We start from the raw sequence: 23,054 nt of genomic DNA on the forward strand, positions 1-23,054 counted from the left end.
TTCTGGAGTATTTTTTAAATACAGTACTATCAGTAAATATTTTATACTTTTTTTTAACTAAAAAAATTGAAATGAATTAATTAATTTTTTTTTTTTTTTAAATATAAAGTAAAAAATTAATGAAAAGTATGCGGTGAAAATGAATAACCGCATGAAAATTACCAGAAGTTTAGTAGTAAAAGTCCAGTGTTTTGGGCTATATATATATAATGCATGAGGACTCCAGTTTTCCCTCCATTTTTGAATATCTGGGTCGCAGAATCAAGAAATGGCGCCATGTCGTAAACTGATTTACTCGATCTTCATTTTGATCTTTCTTCTCCCACTCCCCTTCTCCGCCAGAATTTTCAGAGCTATAGATGATCAAAGACGCGCTTCTTCATCAAAGCCTACAGGATATGCATACGGAGACCAAATTCCTCTGTTCGCCAACAAAGTATTTGGGGCCGATGAACGATGGTAGTTTCTTACTTCCATTATCTTTTTAATTTTCTTTTATTGCAAAGATTTTATCTCGGTTTCTGTTATCGTGATGTTATCGAATCTGTTTGGTTGATTGGAAATTTGAGTTTGAATTTCCATGGATTTCTGAGTTTTTCAAGATAGATAGGTTTTCGTTTCTTAAACATTGAAAATGAATTAGTTGAGTTGTAATCGAGATTAAATTATGTGTATATTTCAATTAGTTGAGTTGTAATTGAAATTTGAATTTTCATGGCTTTCTGACTTTTTCAAGATAGTTAGGTTTTTGCCTTTTAAACATTGAAAATGAATTAGTTGAGTTGTAATCGAGATTAAATTATGTATATATTTCAATTTATTCGTTGATCTTTGTTCCGTTTTTTTTTTTTTTTTTAATTTGCAGCGATGCAGACTCATATTTTTCGCTTCCATTTTGCCCTCCAGGAGGTGAAGATCATATTGTTCTTCATCTAATTAGATGCTCGAACTCTTTGACTGGTATTATATAATGCAAAGATCAATTATGTTTAATCTGTTGTACATTTTTCATTGATTACAGAAAAACTACACAAAAGAAAGAAATCCCTGAATGAAATTCTGGCAGGCGATTGCTTAACCAACACTCAATACGATTTGAGATTCGGCGTTCCAGTATCGGAGGGCTTCCTTTGCGATAAGTATATGACAGAAGATGATCTCAAAAGGTTTAAGACTGCCATTGAAAACAAATTTGAGTACCAAATGTACTTCGCCGACATCTGGTTTGGAAGTAAGGTGGGGGAAGCCATTGAAGAAACAGGATTAGGGAAGAAATATTATCTTTTCAATCATATTGAATTCAACCTCGATTTCATGGAGGATCAAGTGAAGGGCGTTAATATTGTAAACAGTCTCGATTCTTCTGTGGCTATAACCAATAATACTGAAACCCCTGTGGAATTTTCCTACTCAGTCGTCTGGAATGAAATCAAACCCACCAACAATTCGAGTTACTTTAAATCCTGGAACAAAGCTCCATATGGGAAAGCCTCGTGGGTTTTGGAAGAGAATCGAGGCTTGTTTTGGTCGGGAATTTGGCTTTGGACTACCATTTCCTTTTGGTGGGTCGCATTGCCTCTTGTAGTTGCTTCGCCGTATCTGTTTCGGTATGTCACGTTGAACAGGTAAAATTGCTTCGCCTCCCCTTTGTTCTTGGTAATTAAGGCGAATTCAAGAATTTTGTTAATCTTTCAGATTTGTTGATTGTTTACAGACAACCTCATCAAGGTAGTCGTTTCAATGATAAAGTGTGCCAGTGTCCGATGTTCACATCCTTACTCGGTGCTTTATTGGGCGTTGGAACTCAGCATCTAATCATGTAACCTTTAAAATTGTATTAATCTATAGCTTATCGTTTGATCATCATCTAATCATTAAACCAACTGTGTCTGCAGAATTGTATTGCTTTTTGTTTCTGCATACCAGGGTATCTACCCCTGCAACCGTGAAAGAATCTCTGTTGATATTGTCTTGGCATATTGTCTAACATCAGTACCGTCTGCATTTATAGGCAGATCATTTCACGAGAAATTTTCCCCACTTAAATTGGTATATTCTCAAATTCATTTATGCTTGTTTGAAACGGAATAAAACCTATATATATGTTATGATATGATACGTTTGATGAAATGATATGACTATAATATGTTATGTGAATGATATGATATATTTTATGGTACGATGCATTTGACGAAACGATGCACATTGTGATATACTTTATGATATTACCTGTACCGTATGACATGATATGTTAAAAGACACGATATACTTGTAATATGATACATGTGACATGATAAAATGTATGAGAAATTTTCTCCAGTTGGAATAAAACTCAAACTATATATTGTGAATGATATGATATATGTTAGGTATGATGCGTTTGACAAAATGACTGACTATGATATGTTATGTGAATGATATGATATATGTTATGGTAGATACTTTTGACGATACGACGCATATTGTGATATATTTTATGATATGATACGTGTACGGTATGACATGATGTGTTGAGAGACACGATATGCTTATGATATGATATGATATGATGTATGATATGCACTAAGATGTTTCGACTAAAATTCTTTATCCCGGTACAGAAAGAATGTGTCTTTCTTACGGGAGCACTCTACTTTTATCCGGCGTTCCTAGCTGTTCTTCTAGCAAAGATATTCGTGTCGAATAGCTTAATGGTGAACGATGCAATCTATATTCTGTCAATAGCAGGAATTGGCAGTGCCATTTTAGTGTACCTATGTTGCATAGCAACAAGGAAGTGGTATGAACCAGAGCATGATGTTACAGCTTGTCCCACCAGAATGGTAGACGTATTTAACCCACCAGCTTCCAGTTTATGGTATATGAAGACACCTGCTCAGATGGTTCTTGTGGGGCTGTCAGTCTTCTTGCCTATCTGCTTGGTAATGGATGACATCTATGCAAGCTTGTGGGGTTTGAAGGCGTGCGGGTCATTCTTCACCTTATTTGCAGTCTTCTCAACTGTGATCATAACTACCATAATTTCTGCGTATGCGCTTACTGGTGTCCAGTTACTCAAAAATGACTACAACTGGTGGTGGAGGTAAAACTGATATCCTTAGAACTTGGTGCATTGGTTTGTTTTGTTTTGTTTCGTTTTGTTTTCGAAATCTGAAAGAAAAGAATGGTTGCAGATCAGTGCTACGCGGGGGGTCACCTGCCATACTCATGTTTGTTTATGGCATCTACTTCCTTTCCAAGATCAAAACTGAAAGTGACAGAGAGTTCCTCCCTCTTTTGGTGTACAATTGTTGCATTTGCTACTCATTGTTTCTGGTTCTAGGAACTGTGAGCTTCAGGGCTTCGCATTTCGCCTTTAGATTCTACATGGGTGTAGTCGCCAAGAAACGGTCCTAAATGTAAAACTCCTCATCTTTTAGCCTTCTGCTATTGTGCTGTCTGTCTGTCTGTACATGTTCTTGTTTGAAAACAATTAATGTTCTTGTGTTCTTCTCCATATGTTTATTTTTATAATCTTTTCTAAACTTCAAATCACTTAGAAATCCAAATCACTTATTAGTCATTATTATTCGAACTCAAAAGTGACTAAATTATTGATCAATTCTTCAAGCCCAACAGAATAATATATTAACTATCCATCTTTAACCATTTATAGAATAATCCATTCCTTTGTAATTATTTGTAATTATTGAGTTGAAAAAGATAATTTAATAATTAGTTAAATTACAAATTTAGTGATAGAACATTTACCACTTATTATTTTTTTTTACTTTTTTACTTTCGTACTTGAGAAGAGGGTAAAACTCCTATTTCACTCTTTATCTGAAACTCATATTCCCGCATTCTTTCTCTTCTCCCTCCCGCCTTCACTGGCATATTCGAAACTCCTGTCCCTTCTTTCACTCCTCTCCCTGTTGGTCTTCATTTCATGGCTTCGCTCATTCAACTTGTAAGGGTTAAGGAAGGAAAGACGAAACAAGAATGAGATAGAACAAGAAGGAACCCGGGGGAACTATTCATTTCCTCTCAGGTTCAAGTTCAGTCAGTCGCTTCGCTTAAGTCAGAAACAGCAGAGAACTCATTCGATATAGTAATTACCTTTTTATTCTTGAACTGTAAACTCGGATAGTCAAATGGTTTTGGTTGAGTCTTTCCTTCCTAATTCATTTATTCTTGAACGGTAAAGTCGGATAGTCAAAGGTTTTCGGTTAAGGAGTTCATTCTCATATGAACATAATTAAAAAATTTAAACATGATTGAGTTTTATAATTTATTAAATTCAAACTTTTAATTTTATTAAAGAAACTTTATAAATATGATAAATAATGCCACAAAATTGAAAATTTTTGTATTTATTCTTCAATTTTTAAGATTATGTTAAATTTTTAAATACTCATATATAAATAAAAAATTAATACTCTGAAGTTATATATAATATAATCAAAAGTGAATTTTATAAAGGTTAAAACTTTTTTCTTTTTAACCTAGATGAAAGTTTATCCTACACAGTAGAACTTGTGTAGTGTGGTAGTGAAAGAACAGTAATAAAAGGAAAAGGATGGGCCGTTGTTGATCACAGGTGGCGGCGGTNGTTTTTTTTTTTTTTTTTTTTTGCCCTTGCACAAGATTACTGCCCATCCTCTCCTCTCTTTGGCCGAAACCATTCAACCCCATTTGGATTTTCCATCCTTAGCGCTCCCCGGCGATTTTCACTGCTCTCTTCAGAAGCATTTCAGGTGCCCTTTTCGAAAATGCATTTGCTCGAGTCTGTTTTTCCTATTATCTCAGTTTTTGGGTTTAATTTCCTTTTCTCCGTCGAATTTGATTCATAATGTGTAATGGGTTTTGAGTTTTTTGTGTAATTCTTACTAGTAATTCTTGATTCTTGGATCGGGTTTTCATTTCAACATACCCCAATTGATTGCTTCTGTTCCACTAATCTTCTGAATCCACGTTCTTTGATAGCGACATATTTAGTCAAACACTTTAAATGTTCGACCATTTATGTATCTGAATTTCTTTTCGATTTTCAGCTGTTAGATGATGGCAAGTTATGCTTCGATGAATTTTGCTCTTACTCGACACCCTGTTGGAATGTTGTCTGCTCTTGGAGGCAGAGTCTCTTTGGAGCATCACTCGGGAAAATTCTGTATGAAAATGCCTGAGGATAGGAATGGCTTTGTGGGTATCAATCAAAAATCAAGTTCGGTCAAGTGTTCTTACAATTCTCACAGTGTCAGCCCATATCAGAACAGAGATTCATTTCTGGATTTACACCCTGAAGTTTCCATGCTAAGAAAGGACAATGTGAGTGGAACTACTACGGAGAACTTGGAAGATGAATCCAGTAGTAATTACAATGAGGCAAAGATTAAAGTTATTGGTGTGGGAGGTGGTGGATCAAATGCCGTTAATCGTATGATCGAAAGTTCGATGCAGGGTGTGGAGTTTTGGATTGTTAATACAGATGTTCAAGCAATGAAAATGTCTCCTGTCTATCCCGAAAACCGTCTACAAATTGGTCAAGAACTTACAAGAGGTCTTGGTGCTGGTGGGAATCCTGAAATTGGCATGAATGCTGCAAATGAAAGTAAAGAAGCTATTGAAGAGGTGCTTTATGGATCTGACATGGTGTTTGTCACTGTAAGTGATTCACTTTTTTGCTTTCTTCTACTTGGCATTAAGAACATGATGGCATAAAGAGTCACCGTAAAAAAAAACATATCCAACCACGGCGACCCTTGTAATCGTGGTCATAAATAGCACGAACTTGGTCTTCGAAAACCACGAGAATTGAGTTATGCAGCAATTGAGCTACTACGTAAGTTTGATCCTTGGAACGTATAAAACATTGGATATTTTATGTTCACCTTGTTTAGTATGCATGACAATTGTTCCTTTACCTTTAGGTAGCACTGTATTGTCGTGTCCGAACCACCTAAGACTCGATAGATTTGTCGATTTGGCTAAAAAGATTGATATCTTTAGCCATGTGGATAGGGCAGCTTCTGTCAATAAGTCACGAGGTTGACTCGTTGCCACTGGTCTGAGAAGCCATAATAAAAAAGTTTGTTTCCGGATTGTCATCTGCATAATTTGCTCGTCGTTGGAGATTTCGGGATTGATTTTGCTTGGCATATTCCAGGAGACCTATGCTTCTTTACTAACTATGTGATTAATTTGTTTGCTTGTAGTCTGGAATGGGTGGAGGAACTGGAACCGGAGCGGCTCCTATTGTTGCAGGCATTGCAAAATCAATGGGCATATTGACAGTTGGTATCGTTACTACTCCGTTCTCTTTCGAAGGACGAAGGCGAGCAGTTCAAGCACAGGAAGGAATTGCAAATTTAAGAGACAAAGTCGATACACTGATAGTTATCCCTAATGACAAGTTACTGACAGCAGTTTCACAGGCTACTCCTGTGACAGAAGCCTTTAATTTGGCTGATGACATTCTTCGACAAGGTGTTCGTGGTATTTCCGACATCATCACGGTATATTCAAGCCTTAAGAACTTTAAACCATAGATTCTCTTTGCATATGGAAACATTTTAATGTGTTTATTTCTTCCATTTAGTGGTTTAGTTTTGGTTAAGTTCAGCATTCTAGGCTTAAACTAACCAGTAGAATTTGTTCATGGACACCCTTTGAGTATCTAACTTTTGGTCTCTTACTGCATTACAATAATCAGATACCAGGGCTCGTAAATGTAGATTTTGCCGATGTCCGTGCCATAATGGCAAACGCTGGTTCGTCGTTGATGGGAATAGGAACTGCTACTGGTAAACTCTAAGCTGCATATTTCACTGATGTACAAGCTTTCCTGTACTGCTAAAGTCTGGTCTAATTCTTCGTCTTAACTTCGAGCTACCAAAATCTTCGTTTTTATCGACGACCTTTAATTTCAAAACTTACGGAATTGCTTCATTATCCTTCGAATGTCCACAATCCTGGATCTGACCTTTTCTAATGTCTGAAATTTTCTCTTCCCCGGTTTGGGGTGAGAAACATTTCATCGACGAGTGAAATGTACGAGGCACAGCCGCACAGGGCGGGAAACACGAACAGAACAACAAAAGTTCGTGTAATAGATAGAAATTATAGAAAGATCAAAACTGTAAAAGAACATATTCAAGTAAGACCAAGATGAAGCTATAAACGTACTCTGTCTGGCAGTGAGGGCAGTGGGTTTGGCCAATGATATCCAAACTCTTAAGATATTTTGATCAGCTGTTCTAATATAAACCAACGCTACCTTTTGTTTATATTGGTGCAGGAAAGACGAGGGCAAGAGATGCTGCTTTAAACGCTATCCAATCACCTCTGTTGGATATTGGCATAGAAAGGGCCACTGGAATTGTGTGGAACATAACGGGTGGAAGTGATTTGACTTTATTTGAGGTGTGGCTCTCTCTGTTCCTCTTACCTGCCTATCTCAACCTATTTATATATCTTTATCTCATTGCTCTTAGAACTTTGATCTACCATGTTTATGAGATTGATATGAAGGGAAACTAGATGATGTAGTTGATGGTGACTGTTATTTAGTTTGAATCTCTGTTACTTTCCTCTCGTTAGCATTATGGAGTTCGATTCTTAACCCATGGCGTAAAGCCCGCGTTACAAATTCTAAAGTACACCCTCTTATGTCTCATCTCGTAACAGCCTAACCCCACCGCTAGTAGACATTTTCCTCTTTCGGCTTTCCATATCCTTATAAGAAATGTTTCATTCCCCTCTCCAATCAATTGATGTGGGATACTGTCCGGTGTCTGGCTCTGACACCATTTGTAATAGCCCAAGCCCACCGCTAGTAGATTTTGTCCTATTTGGGCTTTTCCTTTTGGGTTTCTACTCAAGGTTTTAAAACGTGTCCACTAGGGAGAGATTTCCACATCCTATAAGGAATGCTTCGTTCCCTTCTCCAATCGATGTGAGACACTGCCTGGTGTCTGGCTCTGATACCATTTGTAACAGCCCAAACTCACCACTAGCAGATATTATCCTCTTTGGGCTTTCCCCCTTGGGCTTCTCCTCAAGGTTTTAAAATGCCTCTACTAGGGAGAAGTTTCCACACCCTTATAAGGAATGCGTTGTTCTCCTCTCCAACCGATGTGTGATCTATTCATGCAAGTAACACATGCCTTTAGACCGTAATCTATAGATTCAACATGTCACAACATAAGAAACCGAACTTCGATTGGGGCATCAACATTTCTCGTGAATAATCACAGGTGAATGCTGCAGCGGAGGTCATATATGACCTTGTAGATCCAACTGCGAACTTAATATTTGGAGCAGTGATAGATCCTTCACTTAGCGGTCAAGTAAGTTATATGTTCCAGCGTAGTTCATTTTCATCTTTGCATTCTGCGCCTCCACTACCTAAAACTCAGCCATTTTTATCTCTCCTTACTCTCCAATGACCATATGATTTTGCTATTAAACTTCCACCCCTCTATTTTCAGGTTAGTATAACTCTAATCGCAACTGGATTTAAGCGCCAAGAAGAAAGCGAAGGACGGCCCGTTCAGGTATCGTTGTGTCTGCACAAAATATACGCTTAATTTCATATTCGGTATAGGTCTGCGATGAACGGGCTAAATCATGCTAGAACTTATGATAAACCTGTTTCGTCTCCCTTTTATTACAGGCCAGTCAACCGTCCCCGGGAAACAACAATTTCGGAATCAACCGTAGACCTTCCTCTTTCAATGAAGGTAGTTCGTTTGAAATCCCAGAATTCCTAAAGAAGAAAGGTCGTTTGCGCTATCCTAGCGCTTAATCACCTTCGTCAAGTCCGAGCACTCAACCTACCTTCGTTCGTACATATAATATGCTGCTATAGATCGTAGTATCTGTATATGCATCGGTTTCGTTACTCTGTATATCTTTTGAGTAATAAAATAGCTCATATATTTGCAGTCTTATCTGTAGTTACAATATGAATGATGTTTGTAGCTGAAGAGCTTGAAACTTGGTTCAGCAAAGTACTGTAATGGCTGAAGCCAAGATGAAGCCGCTGTGCTCAATTTAGTGCTCATGGTTGTGCCATTATACCTTCAATTATGCAGCAACTTTATGACAGTAATTGGTTAATGATCGAAGCTTAATCCAAAACCTATCATACGATGAGCTGGAATTAAGTTTTTAATAACGACGGTTAGAGATTATATTATCGTCCTCTTTGGGCTTTCCCTCCGAGCTTCCTTCACGGCTAGGGGAGGTTTTCTCACCCTTATAAACACAGTTTTGTTGGGATCTCATAATCCACCCCTATTCAGGGCTCAGCGTCCTCACTGTCACTCGTTCCCTTCTTTAATCGATGTGGGACCTCCCAATCCACCCCCTTTGAGGCCTAGCGTCCTTGTTGGCACAACACCTCGTGTCCACGCCTCCTCACTGGCACATCGCCTAATGTCTGGCTCTGATACCATTTGTAACAGCCAAAGCCCACCGCTAGCAAATATTGTCCTCTTTGGGTTTTCTCTTCTCGACTTCCCCTCAAGGTTTCCTCATTTGTAACGGCCAAATCCTACCGTTTTAAAATATGTCTGCTAAAGATAGGTTTCCGCACCCTCACTTTCGAGCTTCCTTTCAAGGTTTTAAAACGTGTCGGCTGGGAGAATGTTTTCACACCCTTATAAATAATGCTTCGGTCTCCTCCCTAACCGATGTGAGATCTCATCCCATGCAACATTGATACACAGGACAATCATTGTCTATTATACGTAATATCTCGAATCTATACAAAACTACGCACACATCCATTGTGAAATGGTATGGAAAATATCTGAAAGAAAATGCACAAAAACTAGAGGTGTTCTTCACATTAATTAGCATAGAATATTGAAACCCATTGGCCAAATTCCCTCCCTTTGAAACTTCCAACATCAACCTCACATCGTTCTATAAAAATCCTGTCTTTGAGAGAGAATTAAAGATGGCGCCACACAAGTGGAATCCAAGCTGAGAAAAGACACGTTTGTTTGTCATTTACCATACAAAAATAGTGTCGGAGTTGGCTCAATGACGTGCATACTAACCTTTCCACCCATTCTCTGTGCCATTTAATACCCACACAAAGCTCAACCTTCAACCTTCTACTCATTATTCTAAACCAAACCCACATCTCCTAACCCTAAAATCTCCATAAAGTTTCGATCTTTTCCAAAACCCACCAACAAAAATGGCTCTTTTAACCTCCCCTCTCAAACCCACCTCCCCATTATTGCCGGATAACCAAGAATCCGATCAAAAAAGTGACGATCAGAAGCTTCTGGCGGCGGAGGAGAACGGGCTCGAGCGGCTGAAGCGCCACCGTGTGGCGGTGGCGGGGCAGGTTTGGATCCCGGAGAAATGGGGTAAGGAAGAGCTTTTGAAGGATTGGATCGACGGCTCCGCATTTGAAGCTTCTTTGTTCCCTTCTGGGATTGTGTCGGCTCGCCGGGCTTTAGCTCGAGAAGCTAAGAGATCGTCGCCGAATAATAACTCCGCCACCGCCTCCGCCGCTGCCGGAGCTTTGAGAATATTGAACAGTTGTTGAAAACATACTACTAATTAAGTTGGTGGGTTTCTTCTTTTTTTTTCTTTTTTTTGGTTAAATAATGTGGTGGTTTGTGTATTGTAATGTCTGAAAATATATTGAAATAATCATACTAAACATGTTTGAAAGATTTTATTATTATATTCTTCCTTAATTTCCTCACATATTTATATATGTTTTTTGCGATAAATTGTGTTCTTCGTTCTTGTTTTTCGTTGAACCATGTTTAACCTATCCAAAACTAAGATCTGAGTTCAGGGATTTCATTCCTTTTGCTCCTTTAGAACAAAGTTAGATTTGTTCAGTATATGTTTAGTGTTCATCTTCGTTTTTAGATCAGACTTTTTTCAAACAGATATCGTTTTCGATTGATTCAAGAAGTTATCGTGAACAACACTATCTAAGACGACACTATTTTTAGTATTTGAACTTCTAATCTCGTGATTTTGAAGCTGTTAAGTTCGGGTGGATACTCCTTCAAGTTAGAAAGTGTTTTAAAACTATATCAAATTTGGAGTTTGGTAAACGTACATTTAAGTAAGATGAAAATGTTCTTTCAAAAATTAATTGATGAGCGCTATTAAAAGTAAGACATTGATATTGATAGATGTATGAAATGTCAATCGCCACAGGTTTTTTTTCTTTTAATTTGTTTGATATTCATGTAAGCTTAGAAGATTTTCATGAAATTTAAATACATAATTTATATTTCTGTTTTCGGTTGAAAAATTATTCATAATATATTCGATTCGATAATCTGTTCATAGTTGATAAAAGATAATTATAGTTCTGGTAATTGATTAATTTATAAAAATGTTAATGGTATATTAATCTCTTAGTATTTCATATTATAATCGTAATAATTATTCATAATATTATCGATCGAGCAAAATTTATTAAATAAAATTATTATTATTAAATAAACAGCTTCTTTTAGAAACCCTAAGTCTCTCTTATTTAATTTTAAATTAATTTTTTATTACTATAAAGGAGAACAAAAAAAATTAATATACTTAAGAATATTTAAAAATGTTTTTAAAACTATTTTATAATCATATTTATTTTTAATTAAAGGGGGAAAAATGTTGGGAACCGCAAAACCGGTTCGATTTGATAGCTCTGGTTGACCGAACCGATCGACCGTCAACGAAAAGAAAACCGGAAAACCCTTTCAATTATCTCAAAATTTCGATACTGTTGCAGAGGAGAAGCCCTACGAATTGAATTTCGTGGGCGGTGAAGCCAATTCACGACGCCAATGGATTCTGCCGCTCGTAGGAGTGGAGGCGGCCTCCGTTAAGGCCATCACAGAGTTATTATGCGCCGGAACTTCGTTTATGTCACTTTCATTATCGCCGGCGCTTTTGTTGGCGAGTGGGTAAGGACCTGGACTCATCTTTATGTTCTTCATTGAATTCATTTCTGTTGTTCCTTTTGTTCGTTTCAAAATAATAGAGCATTTTGTTGTGTCGATTTTCTTGGAATTAGGCGAATTCGGATGTTGGATTGGAACCGTTTCTTTTAGTAGAAAAATTGGAAGCTGAATAGAACTGGATTGAATATGTTTCGTCGTCATGTTTATATGATATGATTCCTCCATTGCGGGAGAAAGGGAAAAATACAGACTAGAAATTGAGATTTTGGTCGCAAGTCGCTTCTGGCAATAATTCTGTAACGGACTTTGTGGCTGTGTTAAGTTAAATAGGCTTGAAAATTGAATATGCTGTATGGAACTTCAAAATTCTAATAGTATCCTCTCTATTGTTGCCCAGAATCGTATTATGTTCCCATCAGATGAGTTGTGTAAAGTTTTGGAGTGAGGGGTTGAAGTATGTGAGATCGTACTCCGGTTGGAGAGGGGGAACGGAACATTCCTTACAAGGGTGTAGAAACTTCTCCCTAGTAGATGTGCTTTAAAAAACCGTGCCAAAGCGGATAATATCTGCTAGCGGTGGGTTTGGGTTGTTACAAATGGTATCATAGTCAGACACCGGGCAGTGTGCCAGTGAGGACGCTGGCCCCCTAAGGGGAATGGATTGTGAGATCCCACATTGGTTGGAGAGGGGAATGAAGCATTCCTTACAAGTGAGTGGAAACCTCTCTCTAATAGACGCTGAGATTGATAGCGAAATGTAACGGACCAAAGCGGACAATATCTGCTAGCGGTGGATTTGGGCTTTACAAATGATACAGAGTCAGACACCTTGCAATGTGCCAGCAAAGACGTTGGGCACCCAAAGGGGATGGATTGTGAGATTCCACATCGCATTACTTAGAAGGGTGTGGAAACTTTTTCCTAGTAAACGCGTTTTAAAATTTCGTGAAGCTAACTGCGATACATAACGGGTCAAAGTAGACAATATCTACTAGTGGTAGGTTTGGACTGTTACAAAGTATTTGATCTAAANTTTTTTTTTTTTTTTTTTTTTTTTGGTACCATTTTCTGGAATATGCGTTCTATTTGCTACAAAATAACTACTGGTTTTTGTATGTTTAGATTTTGTGGGTTGTATAGGAGCATCATCCAACTTAACGTAGTTCCAAAACATGGTGAACCATCCTATCTCTATCAACAGTATGACAAAATCTTTAAAACGAGTCTCAATCTGACTCGGACTACATCATCTTTGAGTCGGACTGCATTGTCATGTCTATCGTCTCGCGTGTATCAACTATGGGATGACTCGAATTTTATCACGCCTTTCAGTTACATTTGTGATTGATAGAAACCAAGACATGTTGCTATCCCAAATGAGAAATTAAGAAGATCTACTTTCAATGTTCGTGTTCATTCATTTACTATCTATGAACTTAACTGAGGAGTGAGGGTAGTATGTCTTTTCTTACTGTTTAATCGGTATCTCGACTCAAAGTCACAACTTTAGTTAATCTTATGATAGAATCTTAATGTACATATTTCTATAGCTTTCAAAGAATTTTGTAAATAAATGCATCAGTTTTTGTGTATTGATTGGAATAATCGTGCTTTTCCTATACTCTTGTAGTCAATAGTTGATACCGTAACTTTGGACCATGCTTCTTTGTCAACTTGATTCGGTGCTCATAATATCTTTCTCGATGTAAAGTTTTTTATAGGCTTGAGGCCTGAGTTCGACCTGATGCAGACTGTTGATTATGTTGTTCCAAGCTCTGAGAATACCACCATGTTGGGGTATGACATTCTGACTTCGTATGATGTTGAAGGTCAGTACTCATCGGTTTTCGATTTCTCTACTGCAATATAAATAGAACTCGCCAAATTGATCATAGCTCAACTAATATAAAACAGTACCTCGATCAGGAAGTTAAAGATTTTCACTTATTATTGAACTCAAAACAATTATTTATATATAAATCTCCTAGCTTGGTAGCTCTGTCGAACTTTGGACATTGGATATGCATTTATTTGAGATTGAGCTAGTTGAAATTGAGGCATCCCATGCAACTGTATAAGAACTGAAATATCACTTCCTCGTTTCATGAGTGAATTCCCAGTGAGCTTTTGTTTAATTCGTCCATTGGTGTGATTAGTTAGAACTATATCACTCGGTCTTATGTTTTATTCTGTCCATTGGTCTTCTCGATCCTATCCAATCCTTCGGGAGGTGTTGATTGGCATACATAATACTCATAAATCTAGCTGCTCATGTGCAAAGCTGAACTAAAATCCTACATGACCTTTTTATTACCAGATTTGACTGTTTCTGGACGTTGGTTTTGAATTTTGATTGCTTTTAACCTTTCTGCTGCAGAAACGGTATGAGGATATTTCAGTGTTGAGGCAAAGATGATCCAAAGAATGATGTTCGTTTTATGACGAAGAATCGTGTGAGATTCCACATTGGTTGGAGAGGAGAATGAAGCATTCCTTATAAGTGCGTGGAAATCTCTCTAGTAGATGCAAAAAAACCTTGAGGGGAAGTCTAGAAGGGAAAGCCCAAAGAGGACAATATATGCTAGCAGTGGACTGCGGCTGCCACAAATGATATCAAAGACAAACACTGCGCAACGTTCCAGCGAAGATGCTAGGCCTTCAAAGGGGTGGATTGTGAGATCCCATATTAGTTGGAGAAGAGAACAAAACATTTGAACAAATGGGAAAGATGGTGACTCAGACAAGCATCATGTCGGTCCAGGTGGAAAAACACAAGGACACGTGGCGAACAGTGAGCCAATTATGGGTTAAAAGATAGTGAGGATTGAACGGAAAGACTTAGGGAGTGTCAGCCAAGTAAAAGTCGTGAAGGCGGTGCCGTCGAACCACTGAAAGACAGGTGTCAAAGGTGATGATGCCACGTCGGCCGTCGTTTGGGCCCCACCTTGAAACGGTCTCGCACAACAAGACAAAAAGAAAGAACGGAATGTTTTGAGAAGAAGAAAACAGTGGTTTTTCATTTGACTCCTCGACCTCGTCCCAACAAAATCCCAAAAAGCTCTTTAAATTCAAAAAAGCAATTTTTTCTTTTTATTTATTTATTTGTTTCTTTATTATTCTTTTCCTTAAATGGACATTTAGAGAATGAGAAAGGAATAAATAAATAATGGGTTGGGTTGGGAAATGGAAATTGCTTAAAAGGGCACGGGAATTATCCATTCCGGTCGTTTTCTAGATTTAAATCTAGTTTCTATTTGTTCAATTAACCGTAAGTAGACATTAGTTTTCTTTTGCACGCTACACCTCCACACCACACGTCACCAACGCCCACACGACACTACCCCTCTCAACCACCGCATCGCACACCCACTCATATCATACCACCTTTTGCAACTACATACCATCACAACGCTCGTTTATTTATAAATTTTTTAAAAACTCGATAACTTAACTCAACTCGAAAGTAGAGGATTGGGTTGAGTTTAATTAGATTGTGAAATGATTACGTGTTAGTTAAGTGCTATTCCAACCAACTCGAAATTTTAGATTAGTACAAAAAGTTCTCTCGAACTCAACCTAACCCAATTTGTATACGTTTCTAGACCAAATTTTAGGAATTCGAGAGGCAAATAAAAACAAATTCTTAGAAACAAAAATGTATTTTGCCTTACTATGTAAGGAAGTATGATAGTGTTTACACTAATTCATAAGCAAAAAGGGGCTCCAACTGCCACTACCATATCTCTATCAAACCTTAAAAAAACATAAACAGGTAAAGTCGGTTTAGATTGAGACAGCTAGCGTGGTCGGAGCATCTATAAGATATTTTCCAATCCTTGATATTTCTAAACTCATATTTTTTATTTGCTTTTCTTTCTATACACTGCCATTAAAAAATTTTACAATTAAGACAACAAAAAGTATGCAAAAGAAAAAAAACAACTTATTGTTTTTCCTCTATTAGCTCTCAAAATTTTAATAATAATGTTTGCTAACGATATTTGCTAACTATTGGCTTGAACTATTACAACTGGTATTAGAGCTAAATACTAAACGGTGTGCCAGCAAGAACGCTGAGCCCCACAATATCTACTAGCAGCGGACTTGGACTTAGACAGTTACAAATGATATTAGAACCAGACACCAAGCGGTCTACCAGCGAGGACGCTAAGCCTCCAAAGGGGTGGATTATAAGATCTCACATCAATTAGAGAGGACAATATCTTTAGCGGTAGGCTTAAATTGTTACATGTATAAGTTTCAATAATAAAAATCTCATCAGGTCAAGTTAAGCATAACTCAATCGATTAAAATATTGTATAATACTCGTAAAGTTGTTATTCCATAAAAGGGTATCACGACAAATTTCGTATAAATTTCTCGAAATATAAATTATTTTAAAATAGGGTTACCATTTTTGCAAAAAAAAACTGTGAAATAAAAAGTGGATTACAATGGTTTTCACAAATTTTCCAATTTGTAATAATGGGCCTTAGAAATTTACACCTTCCACTACTAAAAGCAATGTAGAAATGTTTGAGATTATAAATTTTAAATTATTTTTTAAAAAAAAAAACAAAAATTGTTGTGCAAGCATGCGTGTTGAAACGTGGGTTCTTCATTATTCTATTCACAAGTGTGAATATAGAACCAACTTTTTTTATTATATTATCCCTTCAAATTTACCCTTCTTTTTGTTTTCGATCTTCGTTTAACCTATCGAGTCGAAGTTTTACAGGAACCTGCTTCGAACGAGGCAAGAAATCTCCGTTTAAATAGACAATCGAGAAGGAAGTAGAGAGAGATTTCTCCTCGTTAGCTGAATAAAGTCGGGAATAGGGATTATATTAGATTTCCGTTCAATAGTGATATGATATTTGTTTAATTTGTACCTACGTCTTTACTTGTTTATGGTATCATCTCGAAGGTCTGTTGTCACGAAGTTTTTTATTTTTATTAAAGATAAAATTGGTAATAATAGTTAAAAAGATAAAAATATTAAAGATAAAGATACATTAAATTAGATATGTTGTTTTACCAAATTGCCCCTTTGATTTCGGAATAATTACAAAACTGCCATCGAACCTGTCTTCCTTCTCTATGTAGAGCAGACGAAAAGATTACAACAGCATTTTCGTAGGTCCACTAAATGAGGTTTTAAGGCCATCTCTTATTATTTATTTATTATTTAAAGGCTTTGAGGGTACCTAACAACGTCACGATGACTACCAAATTTATAATTTTGTAACAAATAACGTCCCTTCGACAATTCGTTCATTGAGATCAAATCATCGATCTGTTAAGAATGAAAAACATAAATGAGATTGAAAGTACAATTTTCATAAAAATAAGAGAAAGATAATAATATCAAATATATCAAATATACTATTAATCAAATATTGAAAATAAGGAAAAAATCGAGCTATATAAAATATATTTTAATATAATGAATATCTTATTCACTTAATTATGCTCGGGTTACGAATATTTGCTAAAATCACCTACCTAAATGGTGTGTTGGATGATGGAAGTCCCACATCGGCTAATTTAGAGAATGATCATGGGTTTATAAGTGAGAAATACTAACTCCATTGGTATGAAATCTTTTGGGGAAGTCCAAAACAAAACCATGAGACTTTATACTCAAAGTGGACAATATCATACCATTGTGGAGAGTCGTGTTCGTCTAACAGTGTGAACGTTCTCTATTTATAATCAAATAAATAGCCGGGTCAACCGAGTCAGGTGAGTACCCAGTTGATTTGATGGGCCCTCAAACTCCACTAGTTGAGATCCCTCCCCCCTTCCTACTACCTATACTCTTAGTGTGGTTCCCATCCCCATTTTCTGGGTTGACTCTTTACTTTCCCTTTTCTCATTCTCTTTCCCTCTCCTCTTCTTTTTTTAATAAATTATTCTCCTCTATTTTTAACGATTTTCACGCCATAATCGTTTGATTTATATATCTCGAGAGAAGTTTTTGGTTAGGTATACGAACGTAGGTTTGTATCAGTTAAAACTAAGAAAAAATCTATGACGGTAGAAAGACAGATGCTGTTATTGATATAAAATTCTTTAGATGAATCAGAACGTAACTCAACATGAAACAGTTTTTAATATATATATATATATATATATATATATATATATATATATAACCCACGTGAAATTGTAGTCAAAATCATATCCTTGGAGAGGCGCCTACCTACAACATCCCTAAACATATACGAAATTTATGTGGTGAATAAATTCTTTTAGAGATACATATGGTCCCAATAAATTGACGTGCAAATTTGACGACATGATTTTATGTTTTTTCTTTTCTTTTCAAATAATGGTGTGTTGCAAATAGTGACTTTTGACGCTCGATAGCGAAAGGACAATATGATGCGAGCCATAACAAATACATTAAGTCTAAAGTAGACGACTATTTTGTTTTTTTTGTGTTTGAATATTGTTCGAGCAACATTTTAGTACCATTTCCATATTTGAATCCTATTTATAAATTACACGATCACGTTTAGTTCGAGTAATAAAAGCATAATGTAACAACTCAAGCTCATTGCTAGCACATATTATTCGCTTTTGTCCATTACCTATCACCGACAACCTCACAATTTTAAGACACACCTACTAAGGTGGATTTAGTTAGAGTTGTCAACAAACTGAACATCGTCCATTTGATCGTTTAGTTATTTTTTAGTGTTTTAAAACGATCGGATCAATTTGACATTAAACTAAGATAATCTAACTAGAGTTAGCATTTTTACGCTTCTAGTCATTATATTGCTTACTCTAGGTTGACTCATTATTAAACGCGCTAAAATTTTCACTATAAAATAACGTAATAATGATGAAAATAGTTATTTATATTTTTATAAAGAAAAGTATTATCCGTTGTAATTATTGCCCAAATGAAAAAAGGATACAAACGTGTGTAAAAAAAATTTTAATTGTTACTTTAACTTAAAAATTATGTAATAAATTAAATCTAAATTTAAATAAATTTCATAGGTTTTTAAAAATTATTTCAATAATTTTTTTTTTTCCACAAACCCAACCATTAAAACCATAATAATTATTACACTCACTACTTACAATAATTTATTAAAAGAATATATTATAATTTTTTTTATTGTAATTACAATATTTTGTAAAATAAAAGTTATTATCTTTGTCATTTTTATATATTTATTTTTAAATTAACATATACATAAAATTTTAATACTCGAGTGGGATAGAGATAGTTGACTCTCTGTCTCGATAAAAATTCTCATTAAATTTCATGGAGATTAGAGCGGGAATTCACAATAAAAAAAAAAAAAATCATAGGAACTGAATTTCTCAAGAAAAATATTACTCTTTCAAACTTGATTAATCGGCTAAGTTTCATAAATTTGATGACTAATGGTTAGACGAACACGACTCTCCACAATGGTATGATATTGTCCACTTTGAGTATAAGCTCTCGTGGTTATACTTTGGGCTTCCCCAAAAGGCCTCATACCAATGTCGATAGTATTCCTCACTGATCTTCCACTAAATTAACCAACGTGGGACTCACTCCCAATAATCCTCAACAATCCTCCCCTCGAACAAAGTACATTATAAGCCTCCCCTAAGGCTTATGGGGCTCTGGAATAGCCTCCCTTTAATCGTGACTCGACTCCTTTCTCTAGAGCCCTCGAACACTTTTGACTACACCCTTTGTTCGACACTTTAGTCACTTTTGACTACACCTTCGAGGCTTACAATTCTTTGTTTGATATTTGAGGATTCTATCGACATGGCTAAGATTAGGGCATGGCTCGGATACCATGTTAGGAATCACGACTCTCCACAATGGTATGATATTGTTCACTTCGAACTAAGTTTAGATCTCAAATTGAGACGTTTTCCTCAGAAATCCGAGCATCATATTTGTCATTTCTAAGTTTAAAGCAATTCTTGTGGTAGAATTGCACACGAGCCATTCAATCAAGCCTTGATCAAGTTCAATTGTGGAGTGACTCAATTTAAAACAAGGTTTACAAGCTTGGTCCAAAGTTCGTATAAGGAGGTATTAATTACTTCTAGATGTTCGTATAGTTGGGCTGAGAAACCGGGTTGTTTTAGAGAAGGGTATTTATGTAATAAAGTAAGAATAGGAGGGCAAAAAGTAAAGGTAGAATCTATAAATAGGAGTCCTAAATCAAGTGGTGATGGAAGAAAATCGAATCAAGAAAAGAATGGGTAACTGTTTGATGGTCCAACAAAACCCCATCAGAATCATGAAACCCGACGGCAAAATCCTCGAATACAAATCCCCAATCAGAGTATTCCAAGTCCTCTCCGACTTCTCCGGCCACGCCATCTCCGACGACGCCGTTCCAGTCACCCACCATCTCCAACAGACCACCAAGCTCCTCAGCGGCCACCTCTATTTCCTGATCCCCACGGCGGGGCCGGAGGCAGGGGAGAAAAGGGGGAAGAAGGCGGTTCGTTTTGCAGACCCGGAGAAGGAAACCGGCGGCGGGGAAGGGAAGGTGATGAGAATAAAGGTAGTGATGACGAAGAAGGAGCTGGAGGAGATGGTTGAAAGAGGGGGAATTACGGCGGATCAAATGATTTCTAAGATTAAAACTGGGAGTGGGGAAATTAGTTGCAGAGAATTGGAGGAGGAAGAACATGATGACGATGAGGAGTTGCACAAATGGAGGCCTTCTCTTCAAAGCATACCGGAAAGTGAAGTTGCTTGCTAGCTAACTCCTTCCTTTTTTTGTTCTTCCTTTTTTTTAGTTTAAGATTATACAAACTAAAGTGTAACAAAACTTTCAAAAATCATAGAGCAAATTTTTCCGTTCATGATCGAATCCAGATCCCGAACCGTAACTTTTTAAAATAATTGAAACTTCGAAGCATAAGTTTAGTATCTGTAAAGTTATAGAAATGACATAAACAGAGTATAGTTCTTCGATCATCCAATCTTAAAGCAAACGTGGGTTCGATACCAAATTCACAAAAACGTCTTTCCATTCATATGAATTGATGAAATTATAATGACCCATTTGCACGATTAATAGATATTATAGATCCATCCCCTATTAAAGTAAAGGAATAATAGTAATAATTAGATATAGAGTATGGGGAAGAAGGTGGGTTGGGTTGGTGTCTATTATTAACCTAATTGAAGTGTTTATTTATTAAAATTTTAACTTAAAGATAAATTCTTAAAATTTTAATTTTGATTCTAATAGAACACACACCCTTAATCAAACGATAGCACTGGGATGCAACAACTGGTGACCGAGACATAATACCTTAACATGATTTCATAATTGGAGGAGGTCTTCAAGCAATTCCTTCCACACAGACGTGCGTGAAACTTACAATTGTGAGATCCTACGTTGATTGGAAAGGAGAACGACATTGATTGGAGAGGAAAACGAAACATTCTTTAGAAGGGTGTGGAAACATCTCCCTAGTAGACACGTTTTAAAAACTTTGAAAGAAAGCCCAAAAGGAAAAGTCCAAAGAAGACAATATTTGCTAGCGGTGAGCTTGAACTATTATAAATGGTATTAGAGCTAGTCATTAGGCGGCGTGCCAGTGAGAACGCTGAGCCCCCAAAAGGATGTGGACACCATGCGGTGTGCAAGCGAGGACATTGGGCCCCAAAAGGGGGTTGGATTGTGAGATCCCACATCGATTGTAGAGAGAAACGAATGACAATAAAGACGCTTCCCTTAAAGGGAGTGGATTATGAGATCACAAGTTAATTGGAGAGAGGAACAAGTGTCAGCGAGGATATTAGGTCCCAAAATGGGATAGATTGTAAGATCCCACATCGATTGGAGAGGAGAACGAAACATTTATAAGGGTGTGGAAACCTCTCCCTAATAGACGTGTTTTAAAAACCTTAAGGGGAAGCCCGAAAAGGAAAACCCAAAGAAACAATATCTACTAGCGGTGGGATTGGACTGTTACACTTATACTACTCAATTGTATGCGTCAGAAGTAGGAAAGTTGTGAATGTTGAAGGAAATGACAAATATGCAAAGGAATTTTATTAGAGCATAAAAGCAACTGAAGTTCACTTTGATGCCAGTGAAACACATTTACAGATACTAAAAGCACAGATATAACATCCAACGTGACACTAGCAGGGAATCCGTATGCCAAAGTATCATGCTGTTCATTAATATGTTGAAATGAGAGACGGAAATGAAAAACGTTCAGCAAATATCAAAATGCGTGATAGAAAAAATGTTATACAAACTCTAAAACGCATAGTCTCTTCCCCAAAAATGACTTCTCCGATTGGAGAACACATTAGATATTTACCTAAATCAGTAGGTCCTTGAGCGGATCCAACGTTAGCTCCAAGACGTTGGTCTCTAACCAGAAACATAAATGCTTGAACTTGAGAAGCTTCGGATCCAATCGGTCCGTAAAAATCACTCGGATAAGCAGTATTATTGAACCAGATAAAACAACAAGCAATAAAACAAAAAACGGATGAAGTATATAGAAGAGTTCAGGAAATTTATGTGTCACCGGAATATTATTGTTGAACAAACTAAGAAAAAGAAAAGGAACAAACCAGGATAAGCAGATTTACTTAAGGATCTGCTCCAAGCATGATGGCGTGCCCCACCAGTAAGCCCATCTTGTTTGTACAAATTTGCATATCCTGCAGCTGATTTATCTGATTCAAAATTGGTGGGCAGAGTTGATCCATCCTGCTATGATTCTTGGAGAGTTGATCCAACAATTTGTTTCGCTTTCCCCTTACAAAATCATACCTCAAACATGAAAATCAGAGATAACCAATCAGTCGTTTAAATTACGAATGCGTAATCGAATTCCACTAGCTTCTCAATTCAATAAATCAAAACAATAAACATGTCTTAGTTGAGAGGTGTAGCCAAAGCAAGAGATCAAATACCTTTGTGTATATCAATACAAGGGCGGAAACAGTAATTCTTGAGGATCCTGCCGAGAATAAAAACTAGAGCTAAAACTTAAACAAGTTACAATAATGCACAATATGTAAGAATAACTCAGCGAGGCCAAAGCCGGATTACTGGAAGATAGTGAAGTTCGAAAAGCTCGAATCTCTGAGAAACGCACAGAGATTTGAACATCTGGTAG

General features: G+C 36.7%; 4 protein-coding genes and 1 long non-coding RNA gene across 5 annotated transcripts; all 5 read left to right on the forward strand.

Moving 5' to 3' along the window:
* Positions 1–260: 260 nt before the first annotated feature.
* Positions 261–3,496, forward strand: LOC111781934 (transmembrane 9 superfamily member 5-like). Its single transcript, XM_023662676.1, has 7 exons — positions 261–459; positions 866–909; positions 1,022–1,625; positions 1,715–1,819; positions 1,896–2,049; positions 2,601–3,082; positions 3,174–3,496. The coding sequence occupies exons 1-7, from the start codon at positions 269–271 to the stop codon at positions 3,394–3,396; spliced, it is 1,803 nt and encodes a 600-aa protein (XP_023518444.1). The 5' UTR covers positions 261–268; the 3' UTR covers positions 3,397–3,496.
* A 1,102-nt stretch (positions 3,497–4,598) lies between these two features.
* LOC111781798 (cell division protein FtsZ homolog 2-2, chloroplastic-like) lies at positions 4,599–9,066 on the forward strand. The gene is made up of 8 exons (XM_023662502.1): positions 4,599–4,736; positions 5,034–5,643; positions 6,195–6,494; positions 6,692–6,782; positions 7,277–7,401; positions 8,235–8,327; positions 8,469–8,534; positions 8,654–9,066. Exons 2-8 carry the CDS (start codon positions 5,041–5,043, stop codon positions 8,783–8,785), a joined length of 1,410 nt encoding a protein of 469 aa, XP_023518270.1. The 5' UTR covers positions 4,599–4,736; positions 5,034–5,040; the 3' UTR covers positions 8,786–9,066.
* Positions 9,067–10,189: 1,123 nt separating this feature from the next.
* Positions 10,190–10,546, forward strand: LOC111781658 (protein BIC1-like). The gene has a single exon (XM_023662344.1). The coding sequence runs from the start codon at positions 10,190–10,192 to the stop codon at positions 10,544–10,546; it is 357 nt and encodes a 118-aa protein (XP_023518112.1).
* A 1,202-nt stretch (positions 10,547–11,748) lies between these two features.
* Positions 11,749–14,448, forward strand: LOC111781214. Its single transcript, XR_002812958.1, has 3 exons — positions 11,749–11,924; positions 13,633–13,750; positions 14,299–14,448. It is a non-coding gene; the product is annotated as an uncharacterized LOC111781214 (long non-coding RNA).
* Positions 14,449–20,131: 5,683 nt separating this feature from the next.
* LOC111781910 lies at positions 20,132–20,773 on the forward strand. The gene has a single exon (XM_023662644.1). It carries the CDS (start codon positions 20,150–20,152, stop codon positions 20,660–20,662), a length of 513 nt encoding a protein of 170 aa, XP_023518412.1. The 5' UTR covers positions 20,132–20,149; the 3' UTR covers positions 20,663–20,773.
* The last annotated feature ends 2,281 nt before the right edge of the window (positions 20,774–23,054 follow it).

This window comes from Cucurbita pepo, chromosome LG19 (assembly GCF_002806865.2).
Source record: "Cucurbita pepo subsp. pepo cultivar mu-cu-16 chromosome LG19, ASM280686v2, whole genome shotgun sequence".
NCBI lineage: Eukaryota > Viridiplantae > Streptophyta > Magnoliopsida > Cucurbitales > Cucurbitaceae > Cucurbita > Cucurbita pepo.